Raw genomic sequence first — 13,125 nt, forward strand, 5'->3', positions numbered from 1 at the left:
ATCGAATCACAGACAAACCAGCTGAGACGACTTACAAGTCGGCAGCCAATGAACTTGCGTTATTTGCCAGAGTGTACAGATGTATGTGCAGTCTATCCTGAAGGCAGTAGCAGATCCAGAGGGGCTAAGGGGCTCAAGCCCCCTCCAAAAGCATCTGGGTCCACTACTGTTTTAGTGTTTGCCTTGATAAAGCTTAGCCTCAGCTGGGTCAAGCCCCTCCCAAACCAAAATCCTAGATCCGCCACTGCCTGAAGGCCATCGAAACCGCGAATTTTGCAGGTCTCTACCTATGAGTTTGAAGACTAGGAGACGGTGATGCAACTGTGACAAAATAGTGATGGGGAGATTGGTGTTCTCCCCGAGTAAACCCACTGCTTCACGACGGCATGTGCTCAAGTTGCCGCCATTCTATTACATTTTGGAGAAAAATTTCATTTCTTTTCTCATCATTTAACACCACCACCATTTCTATATAAACTTTTCACTCCACATCCCCTGATATTCCGAAAGCCTTTGGTCAGCGGTGATTAAATCATCGGATCCCTCACCTACAACCAAGGCGATCTGTGTTCGTTTCCTGGCTAAGTCTTAACCCTTATTTTGCGCAAGTGGGAATCGTGGGAAAAGTTGCCTTGAGCAGGAGGATTTTCACTCATCCAATCTTTTTGTCAATGCTCTATGCTCATCTCATTACCTCTCACCATTTTTAATGACACTGATGTTACGAGATGTCAAGTCTTCATTCATTTTGGAAAACCTTCCAAGACGAAAGTGTTTATTTACTATGTACGTTAATAAGATAATTACAGGTTAGGTTGAGAAGGAGAAAAGCAAACAGTTGTTTGGTTCAGACCCTCACACCTATTCCCCACCACTCTCCAATTTCACCAAGAACATTGAGAGATAAGAGATGTGATAGCAACCAAAAATATTAAAAAAAAATTACTTGCAAATATACCATTGCTGTTTACACTATTTGTAATACCTAGATAAACCATGCAATGACTTAATCAACTGTGGCGTTTTCACCACATTATTTGCACTAATTAATTTTTTATTACATATACTTAACGGTACAAATTTTTAAATTTAATTTTAGGTTGTTTTATCTCTAAATGTTATTCAACATTTATTTAAATGTTCTTCATATGTATTTAAATAGATATTAGTACTGTAAATTAATTTTAACGGATGTAGTGTCTTGATTAAAATGGTAGTCAGCACACACTCTTACTTGTTTGGAAAACTATTTATATTGATTCAAATACTCTCTTGGAATTCTGTGTTGTAGTCTGTACATTTAAATTTTTTCATCGGCTGATTTTGGCTCGTTTTCTGTGTGTTTGCGTATTCATGTTTTTTGTTTATTTTAAATGTTTATCTGTGACATAACAGTGTAATCAGCAATAGTGTGCATCCAAAGAATATTTAAAATCAATCCTCCATTGCAAGAAACATTCAAAGAAAGAATTCGAAGTATTTTGTAAATGCCCAGCTGATCAATAAAGTACTAAAGAAACCTAATTTTTCATCATTATTGTTAGACATATGTGAGTAATATAAGGGATTAACTTGTTTTTAATTTTTTTGTACATCTGCTAAAGCAAGCTTCTATAGTAGTGTTTTGTTTTTTATTCCTCCAGCTTACGCTGTCAGTCCCTGTTGTTTCTGAAGCTGTACCACATGAAGAAAGGCGAGATCAGGGAGTCACAGAGAGTGCTCTCAGAGTACTTCCACAAGGTAATCATTGCTTTGCACTTACATGGTTTGACTATGTTTCATGTTTGTATGTTTTTACATATACCCATTACATTAATGTAAATTGTATGTGGATTCACATAAATTTGAAGAAAAAAATCTTTCCATATCTTTATTGATGTGCCTGTATTGCATCTTCAACATAACTTAGCCAAATGTTTTTAGTTTTTACAATATGTTCAGCTATAACTCTTTGGTTGAATTACTGAAAGTATACAGTAATGATTGCATTTATATAATGTATTTTGTGGGAAGCTGCAATAAGGTATTTACTATTTAGGACCATTTATCTCTGTGACACACAAGGTTTTTTGATTAATATGTTACCAAGCATGTTCAACTTTGGACAAATTTTTACAGGTTAAAATACTTTATTTTCTGGACTAAAAATGATTTTCATAGCGTTCATAAATATAAGCTAGAATATAAACTATATACCGTATACACTGATAAAGTGGCAATGCAGTTGAGCAGTTAACTTTTAACACTATTTGAGATATTAAACTACCTATTTCGATAGCCACATTACGATATTTGTGATTAGAGGTAGTGAATTGACTAAATTTAAAAAAAAAATGTTTTAACTATTTTTTTCTGATTCTGGTTCATGGAAAAGAAAAAAAAAAGATAGGAACCTTTTCCTCTCCACCTCCTCATTTTCAGGCCAACAGCTGATTTTTAAACTCATACTTGCCTGTCTTGCTGCCCATTGGGTTTCTTAACCTGTCCTTCCTCCCTTCCCTTCACTTACAAAGACAAGGCAGAGCAGAAAAATATATTCAGTGATTAATCTTGTTTTAAATCTTGGCATTTGCAAGCTAAATTATAAAAATAACAAGGAACTAGAGATACATGGTTTGAAAAACACAGAGGCAATAAAAAAAAAACTTTCGAATCAAAGAAGCACATAGATAGTGGTGAATGTAGACTTCAAGAAACCTGTGTCAAATTACTACTTTACACGAGGTAAATGGTTTGAGTACCATGTTTATAGACAGACGTGTGGCTTTGTCTCCACCAACTGAAATTAATAGTTTTTCTTGTGTAAAAACTACAAGAGTCTGGTCCATTGCCATCACTAGCCTAGTGAAGGGCTGGGTGTGTGAGGAACGGGGAGCGAAGGTGGGGAGGGGACCTTGCGTGCGCAGGTGCCGTCGTCGGAGCACTGCAGCCAGGGCACGCCGTCCCGCCTGTCGCCCACCCCCTCCCCCGCGGGCTCGGTGGGCTCGGTGGGCTCAGTGGGCAGCCAGTCGTCGGGCTACAACAGCATGGACGTGACCAAGGCCGTGCCCACGGTGTCCGTGCCGGTGCACGTGCACGCCTGCATGGCCGCCGAGCACCAGTTCCTCAACTTCCTGCACTCCTGCCACGGCCTGTGGGAGCAGGCGGACCTGCTGGTCTACAGCGCCGGCCTCAGGGGTGAGTGTCCGTCCCTGCTGCACTCCTGCACTCCTTCTCCTTCTTCCATCTCCTCCTCCCTACATCTCCTCCTTCCATATCCACCTCCTTGTCTCCATCGCCTTCTCCCTCCATCTGCTTCCTCCATCTCCTCCTACCTCCATCTCATCCTACCTCCATCTCATCCTACCTCCATCTCCTACCTCCATCTCATCCTACCTCCATCTCATCCTACCTCCATCTCATCTTACCCTCATCTCATCTTACCTTCATCTCATCCTACCTCCATCTCATCCTTCCTCTATCTCATCCTTCCTCCATCTCATCCTTCCTCCATCTCATCCTTCCTCCATCTCATCTTACCTCCATCGCATCCTACCTCCATCTCATCCTACCTCCATCTCATCCTACCTCCATCTCATCTTTTCTCCATCTCATCTTTCCTCCATCTCATCTTTCCTCCATCTCATCCTACCTGCATCTCATCCTACCTCCATCTCATCCTACCTCCATCTCATCCTACCTCCATCTCATCCTACCTCCATCTCATCCTACCTCCATCTCATCCTACCTCCATCTCATCCTACCTCCATCTCATCCTACCTCTTGTCTCATCTTACCTCTTGTCTCATCCTACCTCTTGTCTCATCCTACCTCTTGTCTCATCCTACCTCGTGTCTCATCCTACCTCGTGTCTCATCCTACCTCTAGTCTCATCTTACCTCTGTCTCATCCTACCTCAGTAAACTTCATCAATCTTCTCCTCCTCTCTCCATCGCCTTCATCCATTTCGTCCATCCGTATCCTTCCTCTATATCCACCCCTGTGCTTCTAATCAGTACCGAATTATGATCGGAATGTTATCATGTGCATCTCTACAGGTGAGTAAAATGAAATCTGTTTCAGGTTTTTAATTTAATTCTCAGAATTTTGGTGAATTTTAAAACTATTTTTTTTTTAAACCCTACCCATTTATTACTAACTGACCTTCGTATATCTACTGACTAAATGGTTAAATAGATAACATAGATCCATCATAAATCATAGAGAAGCACTAAAATGATTATTAAAAACAATTTATGTTAAGGGGGAAAAAAATCCCTCTTTGCCTCTGTGCATCCTTCCTTGTGACCTTTACTGAAATTGTTCCACTCAATAATATCTTTTTAATTCGGTAGTTTGTAAGAGAATTTTGCATTTATCAATGTATTGCTGAAACTTACTTATAACTGGTTTAAAGAACAAACTTGGGTTGTTTATGTTTTGGTTTAAATACATTGTTGTTAGGGTTATTCAATTTTTTATGTAATTTTGATAAATGTGGTAGTTTCGACACTGGTTTGGTGAATGTACCTATATATAGTATGGTAACCAGGGGTGCAACAACAGGGGGGGGGGGGGGGGTTGGCAAGGGTATTTCCCCCCCCCCCCCCCCTTCCTTTCCTGTAACCTTGAAGTGGGGGCAAACGGGGGCAAAGAAAGTGCTGTGTAATCAATTTGTAGATAATAAAACTGCTTAAATAGCACCATTTTCCACCTTGAAATACAAATTTTCCCAGCCCCCAGCCCCCAGCTTCAATAGGGAGGATCAATGATTCTTTACAAAAAGGTATATTGCCCCCCCCCCCCCCCCCCCCCCCCTTTGGAAATTTAGTTGTTGCGCCCCTGATGGGAGCCATGTTTTTCATGTGGCCGAGAGAGGACGTCAAACACTTCTTGCTGATCGTGTTTCAGATTTCTTCATTGAGTTGGATCGCCAGGGTCCTCTGAACCTGCACAGCTCCCTGAGTGAGCTGGTGACATATGTGCGACGTGGAATACAGTATCTCAAGGAGATGTAATGTCACGTTTCTTTTTGGCTGGTGGGTTGTGCCGGCAGTTTTGACCATCTTCTCACAAGATTGGTCATAGCCAACACAGCACTCTTAGATAATTATATACATGAATTTATACAGTGGTTGTATATTTTTGTACATACGCTATGTAGTTGTATAATTTCTATTACAATTTAATGCAGTGATAGGACTGTTTGTGAGTTAGTAATGTGCTATATAATGTACCAGCAGTTTTTACATAAAAGGAAGAATACGTTGGAGATTTTTGAATGAACCTTTATATTTTCACACGTAAACTACATGTATAAAAATATTACATAGGGGAGATGTTGACTAAGTTAGTTTTGTATTTTTAGTTCTCTTACATGTTTTATTTTGCATGTTTTCTTCAGGAAGCACATCTTATATATTTTATTGTATTTTATGTTGTTTCACCCTTTTAGACTGTTTTAATATTGGGGTTAGAGATGTGTGTATCTGTTTCTTTAAAGTGTGGAAAGTGGCTGCATTTGCCTGTGACCTGTATTACATTATTTATTAATTTTAAGGTGTTGTCTTGGGTAAATTACTGATAATATTTTAATTCTTGCTTCTAAGAGCCAATTGGGTTCCAACCCTTGCCATGCAGTTATTACTTAATTAAAATATGCATGTTAGTATAATATTTACTTCTAAAAATTGAACAAGTCAATTATTCTGTTAATGTTAAATATTATGTATTCTAGCAGTTACAGGTGGAATAGTTTTTGGTTGAATACCTTTTTTGAGAAATCTATATAGTTTATGAGCAGTATAAAGTTATTCTCTAGATAAATAACTTCAATTATGTAAGTGTACGTACTAATAATTATGTTCTTAGCTTTTCTCGAAATATTAACTGATGGTTTAAATACTCCAATTTATCACTGAATTAGTTTCATGTGCGTTCAATTAATGCTGGAATCTTCAAAGTTTATTTTTAAAACATGTATCTGCACAACTGATGATTTTATTGGTTAGTCATTTAAAGTTTACAATCAATTCTGCTTGTGTATATGTGAATTATGTTAAGTAACTAGGCACTTTTCTACGTTTTTTGTATATTATCTGTTCAGAAATTATACAGTTGAAGATTTCCAAGTAACTATGTGAATTTTTTTATTTGATGGAAAAAATGGTATTCATTAAAAATGTATGTGGTAATTATTTCCAAAAATTAACTATAAACTAGTTTTATTCGAATGAGATAAAATTACTTTTATAGGGCAAGTGATCCTATACAAATGATTAAAAATTACAAAAAATTTTATGTTTTGCCTTCTCTTTTGCTGTTTTGATTAACATTTCATGTATTTCGAAACTTCTACACTACAGAATATCCATTTTTGAACATATTTTAAAATTAAGCATGTAGTCAGTGATTTGTACTTTTTATCTAGTTATTGTCAGCCATTTTTATGTTTTTATAATTTTGGGGAACCTATTTTAAATAACATTAAAGTGATAAGCAAAACAATTTTCACACATTGAGTGTCAAAGGTATATCAAAGAAAAAAATATTTCATGTTTTTAACTGCTAAATTTTGAAGTATTTTTGTACAATAATTTTCTCTTTTTAGCAGATGGAAGCAAAATAAGTTTTGAAGTGACTTTCAACTCTACCTACTCTACTAAAATCAAGACTAAAATTTTCAAATACAATTTTTTTAAAGTTGCACAGTGACTGACTGAACAGATAGGGTTAATATTTAAAATGCTTATAAATGGAAGGGTGGTAATTCAAAACTCTTCATAATTTTTTTTGTTATACCTAATGGTTTTGCTTAATGTTTTCAATTTTTTTTTCAAGCAATATTTGTGTTATCTAGTGTTATTTGTTAAGGTAGTTATTGTGTAACAAGTTAAATGTATATATGTTTCTGTTTATTTGAAAGATGTAGAAAAAAATTTTAATATATATTTACTATTTATATTATCTTATTTGGTTCATGTAGATAATATATTTTACAGTAAAACTTTCCTTGATAAAATTACAAATCAACAAGTCTATTATCTTGAAGGGTTAACTGGAACTATGCATACAGTACGTGTTTTAGTTTTGTATTGAATACCATTTTTCGTAAGTATAATTCGTGAATTATTTGAATTGTGAAGGACACTGCAAACCCACCTGTGGAATATGAGTCAGTTATAATATTGTTATTTTCATCATAATTTATATTCATCCAGAAGCACTTTTTGATTGGGAAGGATGTACAATGAAAATTTTTCTTTTTCTTCTTCCATGTCTCAAGGGACCAAAAATAAAAATATGTGCAGTGCAGGAAAGTAATATAGTATTAATTATTGGGACCACAAAGAAGTGGTTTAAAATGGAGGAGAATTTGAAAAAAGTGGGTTCTATCATGTTTTAAAATGTTTCTTTATAGTTTTTGTTGATTGACTTGCTTACAGAATATTGGGTTTGTGGTAAAAAAATGTGGTCATGCTTGCAGAGAAATTTCAATTGTGCGATTCTCTGCTCTGATAAAATAGAGTAGATGTCACTATTAATTTTTTTTTATAATAAATGTACTAAGTCATCCTTTCAAAACATCCAAAATTAAATTGATTCATGGGTCATAGACAAACTATTTTTTCTTTGCATATTTTGTATGCATCAGAATGCATATTTTATGATTTCATTCCATTTTTTACCAAATTTACATTTTTATAATACTAATTATATAATAAATGCATGTGTGTCCCTTTTGTTACAAATAGTTTTGCCTTTTATTGCTTAATCGTTCGTTAAAGTGTTAAGTATCACATTTTTGGAAAACATTCATATTATAATGAGTGGTATTTGTATTCCCACATTTACAACTTCAGGAATCCTAAAAATTGTGAAATAAATTGGTTTTAAGGTTTAAGGTGACTGAAATTTCTGTTAGCATTGTATGCTTATTAGAAATGAGTTGTATCCCCACCCCAACGTACATATTCTTGCAAGAACCTTATTACTACGGAAATACTTTTTTGGGAAATGGCTAGAATCACTTAGGGTCTTAACAGTATCCTGAAAGTAACTTTGTTATAAATACTTCGTTGCTCTAGTATTATTGTGATAGGTGAAGAAATGTCTGTTGCATGCTGAGTGCAAGTAGTTGAGTGTCACTTGACAATTGGAAATAGTTTTAAAAACCTGTTGTGGAGAGATTGTTGTTCGTTTGCTAGTAATAGCTTCTTGGGTCAACATCACTTCAGGCACTTGTGCCTAGCCGTCTGGCATCACAAAGCCAAACATTATCATCACTTAATGTTGATTATGTTTTATAAGGCACTTGTTACCCAAGTCACTGAATATACTCTGATTTTTTCTTTCATTTCCAGCTGGAAAATTTTTTGTTTAGTTGTACTCTCCGATTTATGAATATTAGTAGGAAAAGTGTCATTAGAAGGAAAAAAATTGGTTTTAGGCCTGACTTTGTCATTCTTGATGAATCAGTACTATGTACACCGCTAAGATATTTGTGAAAAGACAGCAAATGCAAAAATAGTACAATGCCTATGGTTTTATTTTATGATAGTCGTTATAACATGTGCAAACTTTATTAGGGGAATTATCTGTAAAATAAAATACTTGGAATAAAAATCTATTTTATCAGTTATCTATCTAAAGAAGCTTTTATATAGTCAATTATAAATAGGTTTTCCTCTTACTTAATAGATGATAATTCATAATTTGTACTTTACTGTCTTAAAAGTAACATCATTGCAAATATGATGAGGAAAATCAGTAACTAAAGAAGTTTAATGATATAAATGGAATATACTTTGTACACTTGACATTGTTACAGACATTGATAGCCTTCTCTGTGGTTATAATTGTCTGTTTACTGTTTTAAAAAAAATGTTTTGTCTTTGTGCTACACAAACTCTCGTACTGTAGCAAAAAACCTGACTACCAGTTAGTGTGTAAATTTTTCTACCGGACAAAAATTATTTTCATATTGCCTGTTTCTTAACACACATAGTGTCCATTTTTTTTTCTTTTTTTTCTTTTCTTTTTCTGTTGAACTTGGAGAAACCATAATTAATGTTAAGTACTACTCCCTTGTGTGTTCTGCAAAGATTTACCACATTTATTTTGGGAATATTAAAAGGAAACTGTCTGGCACTGTTTAAAATGTAATACATTACAGAGTAAATAGGTTTCTTTTTTTGTGTTTAGTGGTAATTTTTTTATAAACAAAGTATAATTTTTAACTGTTATTGTTTGACACCTAATTTACATAACTACGGGTCAGTCTTATTTAATGGTTATTTTGGCCGTATATCATCATCTAGTTGTCTGTTTCAGATTAAATATTTTTTTATTCTTAGAAATGGGGTTGGATTTTTTTTTTTGAGTTCTTTGTCACATGTATTTTATAAAAATACCTATGCATAGGTGTAACATATTTCTCCGTCATGGAAAATTTGAAAATTATTTTGAATAAAAATGTTTTTTGGGTGAAAAGTTCATGTGGAGTTGATAAGATATAAACTTTAAAACCTTGTGTTATTTTAACATAAACATCTCAGAAGTGTATCAAAAGTTATGTTTAACAATTATTCCAGCAAGAATATGTTTCAGTCAAATAATAAAATTATTTATTAAAAAATCACATCTCAAGTCTTACATCAGAATGGATTAGATACACATGTATCAATTTTGTAAAATAAAGTAGAGAAATATTTAAATTTATTTGGCATTTTAGATACAATATAGTTTTGTATTACTCAGAAGTCATGTTATGCAACCAGTTTATTAACAGAAGCTGCCATTTCAATGCAAAGATATTAAAACTTAAGGGTTTATGGTAGCAAGCACAGTTGGGCATGTTGTGATGCGTTTCCGGCGACACACTCGCGGCTGGCCCCTTGTATGTTGATATTGTGTGCGGCGGAACAACGTGAAGCAAAGCAATGTTTTTGCACAGGCTGTCTTCCTCTTGTAAATACCCTTCACAGAGCCTCGCTGGCACTCCATGTCAGAGTGAATGTTCAGGATTTGGTTCTCACCTGTAATAGTTGTTATAGCTTCTTCTTTCTCCCATACGATGCTATGCCCATCCTCATAAGTATTTTCATAAGCGTGTGTGCAATGGGACCAACTGATATTAAACCGTAATATGTTCAGGCCTTCATCATTAACAGTTTCTTTTCAGGTGATTGTGCATTGCTTATTTTGTAATTGCACAATTTTTTTTAATCTAGAAATCTGTCTTGTCATTGTACATTTTTGCCAACTATTTTTTTCAATTCAAAACTGCATGGCAAGTATTTAAACATTTCTGACAAACCCTTGTTAGAAATATCTAAGAGTAAGGTACTACTTTTGTCATTATTTTTTTAATGTTTTTTATTGTAGTTTCTTTCCTTCCTTTTTTGCAAATGATGTGTGTATCCTAACATAATGATTAACACACTGGTAAATTTTAACGTGTGTGGAAAAATATTTCCAAATATTAATATTTTACATGAATATATCTTGTTTCCTTGTATGAACTTGGGGTTATGTTTATGTAACAGAGCATTATTTTATGTAATTACTTGAAATTTGTTTTCTTTTGTGGTTGTGTACAGGCTGCATTTAGAAAGTAATAAGTTTTTACTCTCTGTAAAAAATTATATTGTTTAATTATTTATTTTATTTTTTCCTCAATGCAAAAATATTTGTTGGATATTTATTTGAATTGATAAAAATTATTCGGGTATTTTTGATTTATTCACTCTTGTGACAATTTTTTTTCCTAATTCATAACTATTATTGGGTTGTTCACATACTTTTTTGTAAATTACTTACCAACAAAGAAAGTTGCTGAATTTATTTATTGTTTTGATATAATCCAAATAATGTTTGTCAATGGATGTTTTCTGTAAATTTAATTTTTGTATATTATTTGTTACTTACCAAAAAAATGTCTATAGTTTAACATTTTTACCAAAGAAGGTGTTATGCGGTTGCTTATTTGTCACTTGTTTTGAGATTTGAAGTTTTTGTGAGTAGTTGTGATTGGTTTATTTATGCACTTCCAAGTGAAATGAAAAGTTAAATTTGTGTTGCTGAAGGGTAAAAAAAAAAGATATAAAACAAAGGCTGCTAGAGGCTGAAGTAAGTAAAGCCAGAGAACAGGAATGTTTAAGAAGCCTAAAAGTGACCTTGTGGACTGTAAATAACAGGTACCTTGTATAAAATGAAGAAAAAAGAAAAAAGAAAACTTGTAGGGTTACATAGTTCTGTAAAGAAACATTATATTTCATCCTCGAAGGATTCAAAATTGTTTTACAAATTTATTATTACCATTGTATAAGTGTAAATATATGATAAACTTATTTAAAGCCGAAGTTTTATTCCATAAATTTTTTTTTTTACAGGGTGTCTTTCTAGTAGCCTGCTAAATGATTGTGGTACACACACTGCAAAGCTACTGACCAAGTATAAAACAAAATAATTGAGTGTATTTAGCAAGATTGTTAGTAGTTTTTACAATTCTAAAATATCTAAATGGTTGAGTAAGTTTTGACTGCTGGCATTATGTGAATGAGCTTCATTTTGAGATTTTAAAAATCTGCTGGGTGTTAAGCATTTATACCTTAATGGCAGGTTGAAGACCAAGTTTTTATTGTGCTGTTTGCAGGTAAAATAGTGATATAAATTAATGTGTGAAATACCCTCTTTTATTGCATAATCGTTGCATGCGCATAATCGCCGCACCCTTATTTTAGGGCGTCAAAATTTGGAGAGAAAAAAACCTCTCGCATAAACGTTGCATGATGTTTTTGGTCCCGCTATTAGATGCCGAGCACTTTGTGTAGGTATCTTTTCCGTATAAAACGATGTATTTTAAAGTATAAATATAATATTTATTCAGAAATTACCGCGTGCTTATTTAAATAATGGAAATACGAAGCTGTCTTGATATGTAAATTTTATTTTAAAGACTTTTTAAACGTTATAATCTTCATTGTTCGTCTGCATCGCCGCAGTGTACCGCTTACAAAAATTCAGCCAGCGCTCGTTGCTATCATTACTGTTTGGTTATGTTGCTTCCCGTATAGAGCGCGCACACGTAGTCGAATATCGATATCTCGCAGATTGCATGCAACGTGCGCTCTCTTTGCAGAACCAAGTTAACTACATTTGATATCCCGCTCAATCTTGGTGTTGTTTACTATGGTAGTTACGCGTTCGTTTGGCTTGCATTTGGATCACAGATTTTGTTCTATTTAAAGTTGAAGAAAGGTATTTGTATATGACTTATTAAATTGTTTGGCATGCTCTTTTATACTTCACTTTGTAAATAAACTTACTTTCCATGAATGTTTTTTTTTATGAATACTTTATCTAACAAATAAAAAAAATTCCGCATTATCGTCGCACCCCTACTTTTCAAACTTGATTTTAGAATAAAATGTGCGACGATTATGCGAGAAAACACGGTACTACTTGAATTATTATTTTTTGTTAATTTTTTTAATGGTATATGGATATCAATTGTTAATGCAAATACATCTCAATTTTTTACGTATATAATATTTGTAGCATTTTAAATTTCTTGTTTTGGGTCAAAGTCAAGATTTAAGAAAGAGCGTAGTCTTTTGCGGCCATTGTCTGTAGTTTCTTTGATTCTGGGTTGTAGCTGCGTTGAAGGCAACTGCTACCTAATGATTGTGAAAACAAGGTCGACTGAAAGGTCGGAGAAATCTTGGAGAGGAGGGGCAGCATTTGAATATTCGTATCACTGTTTTTAATTGAGGTGCCAAAATACACATTCAGTTAAACAAAACAAAAATCAATGAAATAAGTGCAACCAAACTGGTGAGGCTGGCCTGAGAGTTACATATTGTCACAAACAGAATTTTGTGTTCTACACTCATATCTCGCTAGAATTCAAGCTTCCCTGAATACTGTTGAAATTAACTGTATAAAAAAATTCATCCTATTAACTAATCAAGGCCCTAAGTTTGGCAATGTGTCAAGCAATGTGCTCTATTTAAAAGTTGCGTGTTGTAATTTGGTTGCCACTGTTAAAAAAAGGAAGAGAGTGCCTTTAAGTCACTCTGCTATGACAATGCCATTTAATTGTGTGGTGATAGGATACTGAAATTATGTACGGAGCAGGCCTTG

At 34.1% G+C, this 13,125-nt stretch overlaps 1 protein-coding gene across 5 annotated transcripts in view; it reads left to right on the forward strand.

Moving 5' to 3' along the window:
* The window catches only part of LOC134534121 (nucleolar protein dao-5-like), a 357,536-nt gene extending 346,200 nt beyond the window's left edge, over window positions 1–11,336 (forward strand). For all 5 annotated transcript variants that reach the window (XM_063372196.1, XM_063372199.1, XM_063372200.1 and 2 more), the window contains 3 exons: window positions 1,644–1,740; window positions 2,907–3,177; window positions 4,891–11,336. In XM_063372196.1, the coding sequence (XP_063228266.1) occupies window positions 1,644–1,740; window positions 2,907–3,177; window positions 4,891–4,997 (475 nt within the window). In that variant the 3' untranslated portion in view covers window positions 4,998–11,336. The remainder of the gene's footprint in view (window positions 1–1,643; window positions 1,741–2,906; window positions 3,178–4,890) is intronic.
* The last annotated feature ends 1,789 nt before the right edge of the window (window positions 11,337–13,125 follow it).

The sequence above is a fragment of the Bacillus rossius genome, chromosome 7, assembly GCF_032445375.1.
Source record: "Bacillus rossius redtenbacheri isolate Brsri chromosome 7, Brsri_v3, whole genome shotgun sequence".
In the NCBI taxonomy this organism is placed as follows: domain Eukaryota; kingdom Metazoa; phylum Arthropoda; class Insecta; order Phasmatodea; family Bacillidae; genus Bacillus; species Bacillus rossius.